General features: G+C 46.1%; 1 protein-coding gene across 2 annotated transcripts; it reads right to left on the reverse strand.

The window, feature by feature from the left end:
* Positions 1-3,073: 3,073 nt before the first annotated feature.
* LOC116942593 (tripartite motif-containing protein 55-like) lies at positions 3,074-15,978 on the reverse strand. 2 transcript variants are annotated; one of them, XM_032954685.2, is made up of 9 exons: positions 15,509-15,977; positions 13,138-13,307; positions 11,472-11,637; positions 10,281-10,376; positions 8,996-9,229; positions 7,989-8,011; positions 7,280-7,404; positions 6,472-6,561; positions 3,074-5,632 (listed from the first exon to the last, which is right to left on the reverse strand). In XM_032954685.2, exons 1-9 carry the CDS (start codon positions 15,662-15,664, stop codon positions 5,619-5,621), a joined length of 1,074 nt encoding a protein of 357 aa, XP_032810576.2. In that variant the 5' UTR covers positions 15,665-15,977; the 3' UTR covers positions 3,074-5,618. The 2 variants fall into 2 exon arrangements, with proteins under 2 accessions (XP_032810576.2, XP_032810575.2); XM_032954684.2 differs by lacking the exon at positions 3,074-5,632 and having other exon boundaries at positions 5,639-6,561; positions 15,509-15,978.
* Between the last annotated feature and the right edge of the window lie 3,121 nt (positions 15,979-19,099).

The raw sequence follows: 19,099 nt of genomic DNA on the forward strand, positions 1-19,099 counted from the left end.
CCATTTTACTATGTTTTCAGAAAAACCAAGGCAACTTAGTTTATTAAGCGGGGTGTTGTGGTCTACTGTATGAAAAGCTTTGGACAGGTCTAGAAAAAGACAGGCACAGTACTGCTTATTATCAAGGCTACTGTAAATGTGATTCAGAGAGTCTAATGCAGCAGATGTGGTGCTGTATTTTTTCGGAACCCAGATTGTTTTAGATGTAGTAGATTGTTGGCGGACAGGAACTGCTAATTTGGTAGGTCAATAATTTTTCAAAATTTTTCATCAACGGGGACAAAATTGAGATAGGTCGGTAGTTATTTGGATCATCTTTAGGGCCCCCTTTGTGAAGTGGACGGACATAGGAATGTTTCCATTCTAGAGGAACTGATGCTTATTTGACGGACAGGTTGAAAATATGGGCTATGGGTTTGTATATTAGGTGACCAACAGTTAGTAGATCAAAGACGGGAATACTATCTGCTCCAGTAGAGGAGGACCCTTCGAGGTAGGAAAGTTGTTTCAGAACATTACTTTCGTGGATTGGCTGGAAACTAAATTCGTTTAATGTTTGGACAGGGGTGTATGAATTTGCATGAGCAGAGGTGACTCCCAATACATTATCAAAAAGATTACCAGCTTCAGAAAAATGAAGGTTAAAATTATATTCTTAGCTCTTTCGGTAAAGTCACGTTGAAGGGAAACAATAACGTGACTTTACCGAAAGAGCTAAGAATATGAATAACTGCAGTCACGAAAGCTTTAAATCAAAATTTAAGGTTAAAATTGTCAACTATTTTTTTGGGATCTGAAAAATATTCCCCATTTCGTTTAAGCTCAACGGGCAGATTGTCTGTTTTGGATGCCTTTTCGATACATTTGATTGTTTTCCAGAAAATCCTGGCATTTCCATGTGATTCCAGGAGAGTAGAGGAAAAATAGGCATTTTTTGCATGCCGTATTTTTTTGACGCATCTATTCCTTAAAATCCTGTATTCTAGCCAGTCATTGACCAAATTACTTTTGTGAGCACATGCCCAAGCCTTGTCCCTAGTTTTCATGAGCTTTGTAATCAAAGGATCAAACCATGGTGGGCGGTTGCCTTTAGTTTTAAATCTAACCAACGGAGCATGTTTGTTAAGAATTTGGAGAAACGTGTACCTGAAGGTCTCCCAAGCCGTAGTCAGGTTGGGGATATCACAGACCTTGTCAATATCCGAGTGAAGCAAATCATTAGTAAATTCCTGAGTGCTGAAATGTCTCATGTAGTGCTTCTAAACCAATTTAGGGGGGGCTTTGGGTCTGGCTGATGATCTCACCCCAAAAATGAAGGATCACTAAGGTTATTACCCAAAACACCAGTGTGACATTGTGAGGGGCATTTGTCAATAGGACGTCAAGCAGAGATGACTGTCCCGGATTTTTTAGGTTGGGTCTTGTGGGGACATTTATTAATTGAAACAGATTAAATTCACCTGCAAAATTTGTGGCCACGGCTGGCGGGTTTAGCCAATTCCAATTTAGATCACCCACTAAAACTATTTCACCTTTAGGGAGGCCCCCAAAAAGCTCTCTCAGTGCAGATGCAGCTTCAACATCCTTCCCACTAGGCAGTCGATAGCAGCACACTACCAATATCTGTTGATTATTTGGGAGAGTTATTTTTTAAACAAGGAGTGAACTAGTGAACATGCAATAGTATTACGAACATAGATGGCAATTCCACCTCCTTTAGATCCTCGGTCAAGCCGAAAAAGGTTGTAGTTGTCAATCGCAATCTGCAAGTCATTGACGACAGGAGTGAGAAATGTTTTTGTTAGGCAAAAAATGTCCAGGTCAAGATTTGCCACTTCTAGTTTTAGTTGACTTAATTTAATCACAAACCCTCTGATGTTGACATGTAGAACACCAACAACTTTCCTGCCAGAAAAATCTACAGAAATATACGAGTTATTTTCATTTGGGCCAGGATGAAGCTCAATACCACCCAGAAATAAGAAAAGTAGATTTAATAGTTTGCACAAGTATTTTCCGTGAAAGGATGAAGAGCGGCGAACCTTGGACGAATAGCAGTAGCTCGCAGATGGTGTTATTTTTAAGAGCAGAATGAAGTTTGGAAGGAGTGCTGATGAAGTAATGGGACAAAGATAGGATTTTATGTAATGTGTTGAATCGGACCTGGATCTTGTGTTTATTCAAGATTTTGGAGATCTTTTTGTGAGTTTAACACATAGGCTTTCGCGACCCCAAAAACCTTTATTATGAATTATTATGAATATTTTTTTGTGATCCCCGCAATGTAGGGTAAAGTGATGGTTTTGAATGGCTCCTCAAGAGGGTCCTTCTTCATGGTTGGAGTGATAGCTTTGCGGATTGTGTAGTCGGAGTAACCATCGTCCATCTGAATAACTGCCAAATCGCTCTCCGTGGTTCTAACGTTAAAAAAACGCCACTTTTTTCAAAATTTCTTGCTGTGGTTTTCACACCTGAGGATGATTGCTTGTGTTGTAGTCGAAACGTCGTGATAATTTTATTGTTTTATATTTTTATTATTGTATTGTTTCCCTTATACGTGACTTTACCGAAAGAACCAAGAATATGAATCCCTGCAGTCACGAAACTTTAATTCAAAATTAGTATTGTTGTTGTTGATGCGGGTTGACAAAGCAGGGGAGTGCAAGGGGTTTTAAAACGGCGCTAACGATCAATTGTGTAGCTACGCGGAAATCAGACTGGGTTCTATTCCCACACCTCCACCACTTGCACCCCACCTCTTCCACCCCCCACCCATTCCACCCTCCTCCCACATCGTCCACCCCGCCTTCACCTCTTCCACCCTCCACCACTTCCACCCCCCCCCACCTCTTTCACCCCCACTCCCCCCACCCCACCACCCCACTCCTTCCACATCGCCACCGCCTTCGCCAGGAGTCACGCCAGCTCCCTTCACGTGGCAGGCGACGTCCGTGGGGGCGCTGCCCAAATCGTCTCCTACCCGAGCGGCTAATTGGGCGATCCGACGCATATGCATCATCAACATCAACATCTTCAACGGCACACACACACACAGGACAAAAAAAAACGCGACCAGTGGTAGTGACGTTTATTGCAAGCACGACACTTCGCATTTCACAGTAACAACAAGTTAATACCTGAGATTAAAACAACATCTCAAGTCAATTATAGGTATCAACTGCAACAACAACAAAAAAAAACCTTGTTCTAAAGTGGTATTCTCTGCCTAACACTAGCCAAGTAGCTAACATTTTTGTTTCCAACCCTTTATCACTCTGTAGCCTACTCACCGTCACAGTGCTAAATCCTGAAGAACCGCACACAAATGTCCCCCTGTGCCTATATCGCTAAATGCTATGTATGCTGAGGTGGCCGTACAAACATGCTCTTTCGAGGCGCACGTTGTGAGAGCAATACCAAAAACCCACCGTGGAATTTCAGGCGTAGCGAGACAAGCGGCGACAACAGTCCAGAAGTCTCGAGGTTACGATTCTGGTCAAGGCACTTGAAGGTTACGGGCAATGTCACTGGTCCACCGTTGTAGATTGTCCACCCCGGCATACTAATATAGGCAACGAGCGATATACAGGGTGCTTCAAAAATAAATAAATAAAAAACTTTTAAACACTTCTGAGAATTTTGCAACAATAACCACAACAAATGTATCTCCGGGCTCTGGAGATCACCGGGCCACGCGTTTGACAACGATGGCGAACAAGTGGGAGACTTCTTTGGTTCTTTCGGTAAAGTCACGTAGAATGAGAATAAAATAATAAATTGATAAAATAAAATAACACAATAATATTCTCACGACGTTTCGGCCACAACACAAGCGGCCTTCATCAGGTGAAGGGAGCGAGACTGTCTGGTAGGACAGCACTGGAGTACCAGACAGTCTCGCTCCCTTCACCTGATGAAGGCCGCTTGTGTTGTGGCCGAAACGTCGTGAGAATATTATTGTGTTATTTTATTTTATCAATTTATTATTTTATTCTCATTCTACGTGACTTTACCGAAAGAACCAAAGAAGATGAATCATTGCAGTCACGAAAGCTTTAAATCGAAATTTAAGTGGGAGACTCTTTGACTTTTTGAAGCTATGAACATTACACATTTGCTATTATGTATTATCCGGGGGGGTTTTTTTCATCATTAAAAACGATAGTCCCATAAAAAGTGTTAACATTTTTTTGTTAAGCATCCTGCGTTAATGCAAGTCCGATGGCGCTTCGCTTGCGGCAGGGGTGAAATGTGAACAACATCTCCACCGTGCCTGCGTACTCTACCGCCCTGTATGGCCTAAACCGAGAGGTGAGGTAGTCAGGTCCCGTCAAACTGCTCGCTCCCATAAACGCGTCACAGCAAGAGGGTTGCCAAGCCTCAGGTATCTTTATTCAATTCACAATTGTAGTGAGATGGGACTCATGCACAGCTCCAGTCTGGCTTCACGCGCGCCCTATTATACTTCATAGGCCTTTGCCAATCCACTGCTGGTTACCGGTTGCGGATTGTTGCGTGTTTTTTTTTGTTACGATACTTCACCATGGCTGGTCAATTCGGGACGGAGAAGAGGTTGTGGTGAGGGTGGAAGCGGGCATGGGGTTGGGGAACGGAGGGAGACAGGACCACTTCGGATCACAGTTTCACTCGCAACTCACGTTGGCCTTGGCCAGGAAATCCAACTCAGGCGAGTCGAGGTTTGGAGCGCAGTGCGATAACGACTGCGTCAACCGCTCCTCCCGCACACACGTGGAGACGTCGATCCAAATCTGCACAGGTAGGGTCTGCGACCCACTTGCTGTACCGCCTCCTACACCTTACGGTTCCAACTCCACGTGGTCCACCGGCCCCTAATCTGCATATTGCTACTCAGTGTCTGCAATGTTTTGATTTATTTTCTGTAACTTTCTTTTTTTTAACAAAGTTCCTCCGTGGATCATTCTTCTAACGCAGCTCACGGCTGAGCATTTCTTACCCACGTCGACAAATAAAAGCGATCAAAATCAATCAATACAATAACGGTTGTGCCACCACACCAGGACATTGGCTGTGCATATCCTCACGGGGTATTGCTGTTGGTGAATTGTGTCGCTGGCATGAAATTCGGCGGTGAATTTTCCCCCTCCTTGGCTACAATATGTGCACCACTGACCCTTTAACAGCTCAGAAAGCATTGCACAATCTAATACATTACATGATGATTTTTATACATTCTCTCCAAGTGCTGTTATTGGGCTCATCAAAGTGCAATTTATTTAGAACTACAACAAAGGGGGGAAAAAAACGCATCTCAACTTTATCAAAACAAACAAAAAATGAACACGTGCATATGTAAAAAAAAATCATAAATACCAAAACTGTCAAGTATAAAATGTAATTTATGTCAATGTCCCACATTCAAGTTAATTTGAAACCACCCACAATTTAGTTGCCAAAGAGGTTGATATAGCCACTTAGAATTGCCCTGGAAAAAAAATGGAAATCGTATTCTTCCACACTTACTATAATAATAAATATACATTTTGTATCAGCAGCATTTTCAACCACCAGTCGTCTTCATTAGCCTTGTCTTGTACAGAAGAGCCCAATATCCCCCCCCCCCCCCCATTTAGCCGACATCACTTGTGGATCCCTGCAAAAACAAACACAGCAAAAAGACAAAGACGCACGTGACAGGTTAAACGCGTAATTGAAACCGTTCCGGGAAAAGTAAGTGGGGCTTGGGCCAGGACGCACAGCTCAGAGGGACTATAGCCGATGATGGTCAAGACCCATGATGGAGTGGCAGCTGAGGAATGGAAGTTGTCACAGAGAGCATCCATCGAAGAGACGGAGGCACGAAATCGACTCTCGGGCTACGGTGGATTGAAGTCGGGACTTTGCTACAAAGATCGCAGGTGTGCGCAATCGTTGAAAATTCGTCAAATGTGTTTTGTTGTCTCAATCCATTCGGGAGTTTTATCAACGGCAGATTCGAGGTGACCCCCCACGGGAAGAAGGAGAGAAAAAAATATTCATAATGATGATAGATAAAATATGAGCTTAAAGAATAAACAATAAAAATGTGTTAATGCCACTGTTAAACTAAATGTGTCCTGCCTTTTGGGCCACCCTGTGGTATAGTCATGTTTTTTTTCTTCCCGATGGCGACCTTCAAACGAATTCGAAAAATATAGCTGTGGCGTGTGTGGGCGATGAGAATGATGAGGTGGCTCGAGATTTTCCCTCTTACTTTAATGAGCCGAAGGAGACAACGCAGGTCGGTCTTGATGAAATCTAATTCGGGACGCATTTGAATGGGTTTGGTGTGCGATTGTTGTGTGTGTTTGTTACGGTTACCTAATCAACTGCCGCTTACACACGAGTGACATTTGGACGGAAAACGCACGCGGCAAGTTTGACCCTTTTTAAGTTTCGCAGCAACTCCGCAAGGCGTGAACTCTGCTCAACGTCCCGTGGTGTGAGCCTCACCGTCTGCATCTGAGCTGTCCGAGTTACCTTCCTCAGACTCTGCAACCTCCTCCCCCTCCTCATCCTCCTCTTCGTCCTCATCCTCTGCATCTGTCAAGGCATACCGTGAATGCGACACCTCGCTTCGTACCGGGGCTTCCAGACAATTGATAAAAGTGCAGCGCTTTGAAACCACTCGTTTGAAATGCGCTTTATGATTGCCGTTACATTTCATTCCACGGAATAATCCACAGTTTTGGGGACAATTCTGCAACTGCTGTGACTGTGAGCGAATCTGCGTCACAACGTCACACCCCACCCACCCGCCCCCCACCCTCCTCACCCAGCACAACGAAGTGGCTGATTATGTACAAATGTATGGCATCAAAGTAATCTAAATACTCTTAAACGTACGTTGATTCTAAATGTGGAGGGCAAAAACCGGAGGACACGGAGAAAAAACATCCACGCGATCACGGGGAGAGAGAGAGAGAGACGCAAACTCCAAATAATAAATCTTGACTTAAAGCTTTCGTGACTGCAGGCATTCATATTCTTGGGTCTTTCGGTAAAGTCACGTAGATCGGTTTAAAAAAAATAACACCTGAAGACGACCGCTCATGTTGCAATCGAAACGTCGTAGCTTTTTTGTAAAAAAGATGTTAACCTAAATACGTGACTTTATCGAAAGACCCAAGAATATCCAAATATACAGCAGGCGTCAGGTTCAGGATTGAACCCCTGAACCTCCTGTAGACCAGACGAGGTAGTTAACATCTCCTAGCCACCATGGTACCCCACCCTCCGCCACACGGCTGGGAGTTCTCACCTTTGCCGAAGTCAATGCCCCTCACGGCCTCCTGGACGTTGTCCAGGTCGACGAGGAAGTGGTTCATGTTCTCGTAGCCCATCTCCATCTTCGGCATGTCGGAGCTCTTTGTAGCATCGACGACGCTGCAAAGGAAGTGCGCCGGTACGGTTTGTTGAAATTCCACCCGGCGAAGTGTGGTCTGCGTCCGTCTATGGCTTACTACGTTTCGCTCTCTATTGTCGGACTCTGCTGACGAGGACCAGCAGGTCGAGGGGGTCCAGAGTTAGTTTGGTTGTGAGAACAAATGCTGCTGGACAACGTTGGGCTGGAGGCTCAAAGGCCTTGATTGGAGTACACAAAGCATATATATGTATACAGTTATTTTATGAGACGGACTGAATAGTGTTCCCAAAGTGAAGAGGGGATGTCCTTGCCAAGCATATTTGGCAATTCGTCTGCATTCACTTAGCAAGCCCGACTCTGCTGAGGAGATCAGGAAGTTTACTTTCTTGAACCAATTCTGATATATATATCATTGGTCTGAAAGGCCCAAAGGCTGATGGATCAAACCATTGTCATTATCATGTGGAGATACAGATGGAATAGTGTTCATTTGATTACCTACTTAAATATCTATCTCGACGTGTGCCTGAATTACAAATCTCAGTGACAATATTAGGGATAGATAGAGTTGAAAGGAGACTTGGATATGGAAGAGACAACTCACCTCTTCTGAAGAGCGCTTGCACTCTGTAAATAATAATAAAAAACACAATATTAAATTCGTGACAAGGATAGTTTTGTATTGAGACAAAATCTATCACCATCAGCGCTCGGATATGTTGTCAAGTCCGTCTGCACCATAACAATAATCTGACAAGCAACCGATGAAAGAGGCGCATCACTGTATCTAAATAATAATAATAATAAGCTACTGCTGGATGAAGGCCTCTTTACACCATGTCAGTCATAAAGGCCATTTGACCATACTTCACCATGCCGGTCATTGTGGGTAAGGTCACGGGACTGGTTCAAATATCACCTGCCACCGATTCAAGCTCAGGTCAACATGTTCACAGCGCAGATCACTAACCACTGCACCAACACTCCCACTCGCCGTGTCTAAAGTGCCCTCCCTGTGTTCCGTATCCACTTACCCTAACGACATAAACATAAAAGAACTGTCTGGAGATGACGCTTGAAATTACGTACGCAAGCGTTTTACATTTTTCATCAGTCAGTATTTTTTGCCGACGGGCCTCAACTCAGAGTGACGAACTGAAAATGTGAAGAGGCCTGTAATTTTCTCCCTTTTCCCTGCACGCATCTTCATTTAAACGAGCCAAGCCACATGTCCTGCAAATGCATATTGCATATTGCAGGCCTCTGTCAATCCACTCGTGGATTATGATGATGATGACGATGATGACACCACCAAAGCTTTTTTGCCAGCCGTGGCTGTCGTTTGCCCACACCAGGACGACGTGGCCAAGACAGAGGCCCAGGACATCATTCGCAAACGAAGTATGGGACGAGTGACGCATCTAAAATTCAACGAAGTTTCTATAATCGCTCAGACATCGCCCGTCACCAATGTCAGCCTCGGCCAAGACTCGAACTCGGCTCGCCGGGTTTGCGGAGCTCGCCGCTCACCGCACCGCCTGCCTCTCGCCACCCCCCCCCCCCCCCAACCAACAGATTGTGACGAGCGCGGCGGAGACGAACGGTGCTGACCTGGAGGAACGCCGCAGCCTCGGGCTCCTCCATGGCCTGGAAGGCGGTCTCCACCAGCTTGGAGGCGGACTGAAGGTGCTCGTTGTACTGCTTGATGAGGTCCCGCACGTGCTGGTTCTTGTCCTCCTGCTCCTGCGAGATGACCATCAGCATCTCCTGTTTCCTCTCCTCCAGCGCCGCGTATACGCCGTCGAACTGCTCGCACAGCATCTGCTTCTGAACCCGGCTGTTCTCCTGGCGCGGCGCCCGCCGCGGACAGAGCAGGGAACGAGCCACGGAATCGGTGTTAATTTTTGGTCGGAACGTCAGCGGTCATGCGGGGGTGTTTTTTGCTGTGTTTTTTTTTCTTTGCTCCGCTCGCTTACTCGCTCTCTCAGTCTCTTGGCGACAACTTGTGGAATTTGAGCTAGGTCGGTGGGTGTGTGTGTGTGTTTGTGTGTGGATTCCCTTTATTTTAAAGACCAGACAAAAGTCTGCAGGATAAGACTTGAGGGAATATATCCACGGCTATCCGTCGACTAGACTCGGGGTAGGACTGCAAAAATGAAAATGCCGAGTCGGGGTCTGCCTGCCCAGTGGCAGCGCGGTGTGCTTCGAACCGACCCCTCCGGTGTGTGCAATGAATGAATTGGGGCCCCCTATTTCCAGTTACGTCCATGGGTTGACCTCTTACGACTTCAAACGAAGCAGTCTCTCATTTGATCGACCCTGGCCGTGATAATTGGCTGTTTAACACGTAGGTTTTCGCGACCAATGTCATCCATAATACAGGTTTGTTTTTTTTAGTTACATCTCGTAAACAATTATTTATCTGTGTTATAATGGACTGGGTTGATAAAAAAAAACTAAAACGTTTAAACCCCACTACAAATCCACTGCGGGATCTTTGCCCCGGCTGCGTGAGGCCAGAGTTCTTTAGCCGCGTCAGCCACACTGCAGCACATCGGAGACTCGGTGAACGTAGAGAGTCTCCGGGATCATCGCCACTGGGGTGATATCGTTCTCATTGTCACTGAAGTGACGGTAACTCCGCAACGTCTGACGTGGCGAAGTGCGCCAGCCGAGAGTGTCACGGCCTGGATTTCAACAACGCTGCGATGAAGCAGCGCGAGCGTGACAATGCGTGCGTGTGTGTGCACGTGCATGCGTGCGTGCGTGTGCACGTGCGTGTGCACGTGCGCGTGTGCGTGCGTGTGCGCGTGCGTGCGTGTGCGCGTGCGCGTGTACGTGCGCGTGCGTGCGTGTGCGCGTGTGTGACAACGGGGCGGGGGAGTGTCACACTTACATCGATGACTTTGCAGCTGTGCTCCATCTCGCTGATCATCAGCTGCACCCTGTCATTGCTCGCCACCAGTCTGGAAATGGAGTCGCTGAGGTCGTTCTGGCAACAGCACGACAACAAAAAAAAGCCGTCAAAGGACACGGGGAGAGAGGTGGGGGGGGGGGTGAACGTCGTAGCGCAAATGACACTTGGGCACTCTCTGTCCTCCCATCGCGCCGCGTGATTTTCACGACGCGATTTGGATGCAACGCGGTGAATTGCATTCAGGGAACGCATTCTTTTTCGCGAACGCGGTTGCGAATTGGATGCAACGCGAAAAGTGAATGGAACTACGTCGCAGCGCGAGTTGGAATAGGCGGGTTGCAGCGACTTCCACGGTGCATCATCGCGCAAGGCGTCGGGATGCTGCTGGATGCTTCTGGATGCTACGCACGCGCCTCGGTCTTTGTTCTGCCCGCGTATGCATCTCACCGTGCAATCGCGGGCTGTGCTTTACCCTATGATATTTTATTTATTATAACGCGATTTTTCCATAACGCGGTGTTGTTCAGGCATGCGACTACCGCGTTGCAGGAGAACGGACTACCGTGCAAACGTCCGTTCACTCTATTACATGGGGCGGGGGGGAATACAAAGGTCCAGCCATGCAATAACTTACCCTAGCCATTGCTGGTGGAAGTGCATCCACCAGTTAGTGACTCGAGAGGGCATTTTATCTACTCATCCACAGCTCACCACCAGACACTCAAGCAAGAGGTGGGTGCACCCACACCTCACCCCACCACGCGTCATCTGCCCTGATAAGACTGCCTGGAATGAAGCGCTATTTTGGTGAACGCCGGCGATGGGGAGACAAAGGTGTGAAACGGAACTGGCCCAAACCCCGCCCTCATCGAGTGCCATGTCAGCTATAACCAGAATCAGAATCTTCATTTAACCTGGAGGAATCCGAAGAGCTATAAAGCTCTTTTTTCACAGACGTCCAGTAATAGGTACCCTCAACAGCATGTTTCTCATCAGCTTATAAAGCAGGTAAGTCGGGTGGATTTCCTGAGCACAACATTTAGCACGAGTGATACTAAAAAAAAAAATCTTACCATTATTTAGTTTGGCTGAACCTTTGTATTAGCTCTACTGAAATCAAGGTGGGGCGGGGGGGGGTACCAGTAGTGACTGGGTGGTGGTGATGGTCACCTTGTGGCTTTTATAGACGCTCCCCAGGGGGGCCACTTGGCAGTCCTTGTGAGCTCCGAACACCTTGCACAGAGAGCACGTGGGCATGCTGCAGGTGAGGCAGAAGATGTTGATCTTCTCCTCCGCGTGCTCTACGCACATCGGGTGGTCCACCTTTTTCACCGGTCTGTGGTTTTCAACGGCACGCGAAAGACAAAGAGCCGAATTCACTCGGCTTAGCCTTCATTGCAAGCTTGTTGCTGGCGAGCACTGATATATATAGATACGTAGCTACATTACAGGGTGGTTGAAAAGTCAGGACACGTAGGGTTATTTCATTTATTTTAACACTGCCCTAAAAAAAATAATTGCTTATTCTTTAAGTACATTTTTTTTCTATTATCATTAATAATATCTATTTTTTCTTCTTCCGTTTCGGATGAATTTTTTTTTTCAGCGTGAAGAAGACTGAATAAAAAAAACGAGCGCGTTCAATCAGCGTGTATATACGATGAAGAAGGCAGCTGCACATCTTTAAAAAGAAAAAAAGGTCCTAAATTAGTTTCAAAAGAGCATTCGTTAGTGTATTAATGTTAATTGAAGTCGGTGTTGAATATTTGTACAAAAATAAATTAAACATTAAAAAAATTGCGTATTAAAAAAAATCTATAATAACCCTATGTGTTAAATTGTTTTCTATTTTTATTATTTTATTGTTCACCTTCTACGTGACTTTACCGAAAGAACCAAGAATATGAAACCCTATGTGTCTTGACTCTCTGGGCCACCCTGTATAATGTCAGCGCGGTTGCTGTGTGCAGGGACAAAGGCACACAGGCCCCAAAATTCCAAGTGTCCGGCGACAATCAGCACTCCTGCAGGTGCAAGAGATAGATACAGTAGGTAGTTCACACTCGACTGGCATTGAGCAGGGTTTACAAACAACTTTGGGAAATCCCAGGAGATATAACTGGAAACAAGATGTATTCTTGTAAGTCGGAGTAGCTTTGTTGTCACTGAACAGCCAGCTCTGGTGCAATCTGCTGCGATAGTCTTTTTGCAGGATGTTTCTGATTATAGCTGCCTGTAATTGAAAGGGCAATTAAAATATAACATTAAATGTAACAGATGAACGGAATACATTTTCATCCATGCTCCTATGGTCGGAGTAGTAACGGCACATAGCATGGTGAAGTGCTTCGGATCCCACGTATTTCAAGGGTGCCTGAGAGTAATGGACAAAATAGGAGTGAACCAAATATCAGCTCGAATGAAACAGCCCTAATGAGCGTGCATGTTTGAACAAACGCTTAGTTCGATTTCCCCATCCACATCCGACTCGTATCCCTCTCGTCTCACTACCTATCTACCTCTGGCCTGCATCTGAAAAGGTGTGTGTTGGTGGGTGGGGTCGCAGGCGGTGCATCGGCCAGTCATCTCAGTCAGTCAAAACCAAGCCACCTTGGTCTGTCCCGTCACCTCCTGCCAGCGGGTGCGTCCGGCACTTTCAGGTGGCCTTAAAGTGCACAAGACCTGGCGGTTGTTGCTGTTGTTGTTGTTGTTGTGGGTGGGTGGAAACACATGATGTGCATGCTTAGGGTCCCCCCCCCCTCCCCCAGGACCGGGTGAGTTCAAGGCGGATCCACGTTTGCCAGTGTGTGACAACGCGCTCCCCGTCGTCACTCGCCTGGTGGACTCTGTCTTGTAGATGTCGATGATGTTTTCCACCAGCAGGTTACGCTGCAGGCCGTACACGCCGTGCCGGTCTAGCACCACCTCGTGGCGACACGAGGGACAGCGGAAACGACCTCCGGACGTCACCGTGTTACCTCGCGTCACCATGAACGGGTTGGCGGCCTGCGGGCGAGTGGAACGAGCAGGTTTAGCGCTCGGGAGTGGGTTGGCTTGAGTGGAAGTGGGTGGGCGAATGCATTGTGCCGGGTGAGTGAGCGAGTGAGTGCGTGGGTGGGCGAGTGAGTGAACGAGTGGGAGAGTGAATGAGTTTGTGAGTCGGTGGATGAGTGAGCGTCTGAGTGGGTCGGTGAATGAGTAAATTGGCGAGTGAGTCAGTTAGCGAATTGATGTGTGGGTGGGTGAGGGAATGAGTGGATGACTGAGTGAGCGAATGAGTGGGTCAGCGAGTGAATGAGTGGGTGAGCGGGCAGATGATCGAGTGAAAATGATGACTGATTGAGATCAAGTTAGTCTTCTTTAACCAGGTCAGAACTCCTTTTTGCAAGAGATAATAAAGATTATACAGCAAAAAAGACAGTAGAAATTAGCCCAAAAACAACGATGTCGTATGAGACATCGAAAATATTGCACGAACATAAATCAATGTTAGTAATACATTCCCTGTCACCGTAAGTCGGCTCGGGTAGATTGAATTTATATTGATCGTGTTACAATTTCATTAATTAGTTGCCGAGGGGAACACATTGTGGACTCAACTCTAGAGTGTGACCTTGTTTTAAACAGAGGTCATATATATAAACTCAGGTGGAGGCCCACAACGTTAAACACACTTCAAGTAAATATTAAACGCTGAACAGAATGACTAAATACGTGATCTGCCTATCGTATGGGTTTGCGTGCGTTATTTATTTTTCGTTGCATTGCATGGAGTCCCAAATTTTATATGGAGTGCTCTTGCCAATAACATCTGGTATTTCACTAGAATTCGTTCAATAACCCTAACTCTGCCGATGAGTCCCAGAAGGTTGAAACCGGTCCTGAGTTTGCTTCCTTAACTGGTTCTTGATAATATTGGTCTGCAAAGCCAATGTAGACAATGGTACTGCAACTGATTACATCTTTAGTTTTATTTGTGTTAATGCTGTATGTACCCTTGTCAACCATACATTCTGCTCCACCTCTGACCGCCTCCACCCCTCCTATGTATATGAGAAATGGCTGCGAATTTCAGAGCTTTATTTGTCACTGCTATTAAATATTGTACCAATTTTGTTTTTAACTTGGCTATACACATTTAGAAGGGTGGCCTAAACTTTAACGGGTGACGTGGAGTGGGGGGGGGGGGTAATTGCCCACCCCCCCCCCCCGTCCGCTCGTCCGCCCCTGCAGGGCTGTGTAGTTTGGTGGGTGGCACTTAGAGGGGAGGGTGGAAATATGGGAGAGCGGGGGCCACAGGGAGGCCATGCCACAAATTACACTTACAAGCGAAAGTCAATTAACCTTCCACGTTTATGAGTGAAAATTAGTCAAATGTGGAGGCATCCCAAGTGGGACGCTGTGAGCAAGATTAAAGCAAGTATGAGGAAAAAGCCCAACCCGTCATTAGACGATTAATGGGTTGCGGAAGGCAGAGCTCATGGTAAATGCTGGAAAATCCTGCCTACTCACGGGCCTAATCTCAGAGGACTCCGTTTTTCACCGCTATTTTAAGCGAGGCGAAGTGACAACTCTGGGACAGCTGCCTCTAAAAACAGGTTTCTAAATTGCTGTGCCTCTACGTGCAAGTGGTTGAAGGGCAACATTAAAAAAAACTACAATCATAAAAAATTTGTCGGAAAATTAAGGTGGTCAACATTTTAGGAAGGAAAATCATAGATTTGTCATTAAAGTTAAATACTGTAAAACTCGGTGTTCTGCAAGACAATGCCTTTCATGTACTTCTCACATGAGGTAGATCATATATTAAAATGCATACTTTTACTATATCTCTGCTTCTTTAACATGCAAAGTAAAACATTTCAATTTAAACCATTGTAGGCCGACGTTATTGACAACTAAAAATAACACATACCACTTAAAAGTACTTGTATTTGAGTAAATATAAAAACGTATGTTTATTTAGTCAAGCAGTTATTATATCTTGATTTGAAGCTTTCGTGACTGCAGGAATCCATAATCTATGCTTCTTTCGGTAAAGTCACGTAGTAGGTATAAAATTATTAATAGATCACGACGTTTCGATCGCAACACAAGCCACCGTCTTCAGGTGATGTTATGATCATGCTGATAACAGTGACTGGTTAACTTAACTTTAAAACACTTTTTTTTTAAGTATGGGAGAAAATACCAAAAAAATGCCTCACCTGGAAAACATCATTGGCACACTTTCTGCAGAGGTTGTGCTGGCACGGCAGAATGACGACGGGTTTGGAGAAAACCTCCAGGCAGATCGGACACATAAGCTGTCTCTCCAAGTTCTCGAGGTTCTCCGTGGGTTTCAGTAGCGACGAGTACTCCATTTCCAACGCAAGTAAGAGAGCGAGAGAGAGAGAGATCTGCTCCCTTTCTACTCGTGGAGTATTAGCAGCAGAAGTAGCAAGTAGCAGCAGCAGCAGCAGCACAGTCACACTGGCTTATGCTGACAGCCTCCCTTTTTCTCTAACGTCTTATCCTTGCGGATCGGATTCCCTTATTGTGAGTCGCCGCGAGTTGCTTTCGCCTTCAGCTGGATTCTGAGAGCCGTGCACTTTGCTGGCTCCCTATTTAAAGCCCCCAGGAATCACATGGTCTCTGCGGCATCAGATTCCATTCTCCTTATACGTACCGTCCGGAATCCGCCTGGGGACGACCGTGATGCAGCAACAGCGGCGGCGACGGCCTCGCAACAAAAAGTCACGAGCTGCCCCAGTCACGCGACCGGCGTCGTGTAAAAGTATCCCAACCTAATTTTTTTGTTTTTTGAGTAAACAACGTCGTTCATTCCAAGCAACGTTGGATCTGGATGTTCCCCCCGTGGGGCGGCGCAAGTTGAAAAACACACGGGGCCACGTTGGGTCTCGAGCTCAAAACATCGAACGGTGTTTTGAGCTCGAGACACCGAACGGTGTTTTGAGTGTTTTGATTTTCCGCATGTTGTTGCGCTGGCTGGATGCCTCCAGTCCCAGGTATAGATTTGCCAATTCCACGAACTGATCGTGATCCGTGGGGGTCTTTTGCTGATGGCATGGTATGGGCTCACTCGTGTTCCTGGCATCATTCCTGGGGGCAAATTGGAAGAAAAAAACATTCCCCCTGGCGCCAGAGTTCCGCGTGACATACAAAGTGTCAGCGCTGCGACAATTGTTTCATCGCGGAATGTTTAAAAGTCCCATAACTATTGTAGCTGCCCGTGAATGGACGACCGACGTAGAGTCTAACGACGTTCAAGATGGACTGAGAGGTTGAAAATTTGGCACTCTAATTTTAGTCTACTTTGATGACGAGGTGAGTTTGAAAGCTGACCTCTTTCGTTTATGTGCCCCCATAAAATCACATCCAAGATGTTGATAGGTTTCACTCCAGTACTGGGTAAGTCTAAAGTTCTAAGTTACGTTAGGCCTCATTCTAAAACAGAAATTCATGACCCTCTGTCAGTGAACAAGGAAATTGTGTCCCCTTTGGGGTGCAATGCTTCAGTCGATAGAGAGAAGGTAAAACCTGCTGCTACCAGTTGCTCATGAAACACGTGATTTTACATACATATATATAATTCTAGTCGTTGATTTAAAAACAGAAATTACGAATTAAAGCCGTTGTTACCGTTAAAACAATAACAATACAACTCTAAAACTGAAATACAATGACTATAATAATCTCAACACGTGCGCACAAAAGTTGTAACTGAATATTTATCCTTTCAAGGGGGCCGTCCATAAATTACGTGACGCGATTTTGGACGATTTTTGACCCCCCCCCACCCCCGTCGTCACACGGCATCACAAAAAGTCAGACCCCACCTCAAATATGACGTCACAAAGCTCTGCCCCCCACCCCCCAAAAAATATATATAAAACATGCTTCAAATCGATTCTAGATTTAAAGCTTTCGTTACTGCTAGGATCCATACTCTTTGGTTCTATTGGGTAAAGTCACGTAGGTGAAAATAAAATAACAAAAAAGCACAGCGCTGTCCTCCAGACAGTCTCGCCCCTTCACCTGATGAAGGCCGCTTGTGTTGTGGCCGAAACGTCGTGATTTTTTGTTATTTTATTTTCACCTACGTGACTTTACCCAATAGAACCAAAGAGTATGCTTCAAATCGCTTTGAACGATTGTCATTGTAGTGCGTATTTAATGTGGCGCTGCACTCTGATGTTGTAGGAGAAAACATTTTATTAAAAAGTCTATTTAATTAAGTAGAACATGTCTATATTTATTTAAAGTTGCGCATTTTGATGTGACGTCACATTTCTCAACCCCCCCCCTCGTCACACATCGTCACACATCGTCACAAATGTCTGACCGCCCCTAGGTGCGTGACGTCATTTATGGACAGCTCCAAAGGCAAACACAAAGACGCCCCGTATAGCCTAAACAGATTGTTGGGGCAAGTGCTGTTAGCGAACACATATGAAGGCCATAACGGCGCACAGGGGGTGGGTGGCCATCATCAGGCCCGACCGCATTTGTCTCCCGCGTGGCGATGTTTACACACCGCACCAGGTACTCATTTGAGGCTGAGTCGACCTAGGGAAGGTCCAGGACCGATTCAGATAATTGTCACTGGTATTGGCCGTGAGCGGGAATCGAACCTGGGTCTGCAGGTTCGTAGCGCTAACTGCGACACTACCGCTCCCCATACACACACACACTAACATGCTTTTGGTGATTTCCTGCTGAAAAGAGCATTGAGGCAGTGCGCATCGTCTGTTCACAACTCTTGAACCGGTGGTGGAAACTCCACATTCCCATGGCAGGGGCGAATATCCACATAGCACAACCGCTCTTGACTTTCCCACAAAGTGGTACTCATTTTACACAACCCACAACCAGGATTTGAACTCGTAACCTCGCTCTTGCGAGCCGCTCGCTATATACCGCTGAACCACAAACACACTTTGTAAATCTAGGAGGTTTTTTCGGGTGAGATGGTGTACATATAAATGTGTCGTTAAATCCGCCACCACCTAACACAGCCAACTAGTAAGGTTTGTCATGTAAATAAAACGTGCCAATTCGTTACAAGTTTCAGCACATCGGTGTGTTGGAGAGTAAAACCCACAGCATTTACAATTCCAGTACCGTGACGTTTCGCCGGTGATTACAACAACCAGCACCATCAGGCGACCGCCAGAGTTGTGGAGAAATCATCTTGTTTCCGTCTTAAATAGAGGCGGTAAATGTGATGTCATCACTTGTGAGCCAATCAGGTACGATCTAACACCCCCCCCCCAAAAAAAAATCTGAATCGTGGATTACATTGGTCGCCAAAGCCTTACGCGTTAAACCGACACTTCGTAAAATAACCAAATGAACACGAATGAAAAGTACCGCGTTCACCGAACATCTTTCATTGTTAACTTTCACGTAAACGACCAACGTGACCCACAGCGCCTTGAGTGTGCGGGGCTGCACGTGGCGATGCGCCCCTCCCGAAGTGACGCGTCACCGCCAACGCATTGTTTGGCCGCATCATCTTGATCGTTCGTCAATTAAATATTCACATGTACGCCGCTGTTCAGAAGAAGAAAAAGAATAAGAAAAAAACTCTCCCGGTGTTTTTACAAATCGGATTTCGCGACCCGCTTTGCGAGCGTAAGTGGCACCTAGTCTCTCTCTTTTTGTTTTTACGTTCATGTAAAATCTCGCTCGCTTCTCCGTTTCCGAGCCCCCGACGCGAATCGCTCCTCGCGGCAGCGGCGTGCACGTTTTCGACGAAACGCCGAAAAACATCGGCGCATTCAAGCCTTGACCGC

This window comes from Petromyzon marinus, chromosome 15 (assembly GCF_048934315.1).
Source record: "Petromyzon marinus isolate PM22_M1 ecotype Great Lakes invasive population chromosome 15, UKy_Petmar_22M1.pri1.0, whole genome shotgun sequence".
Lineage (NCBI taxonomy): Eukaryota > Metazoa > Chordata > Hyperoartia > Petromyzontiformes > Petromyzontidae > Petromyzon > Petromyzon marinus.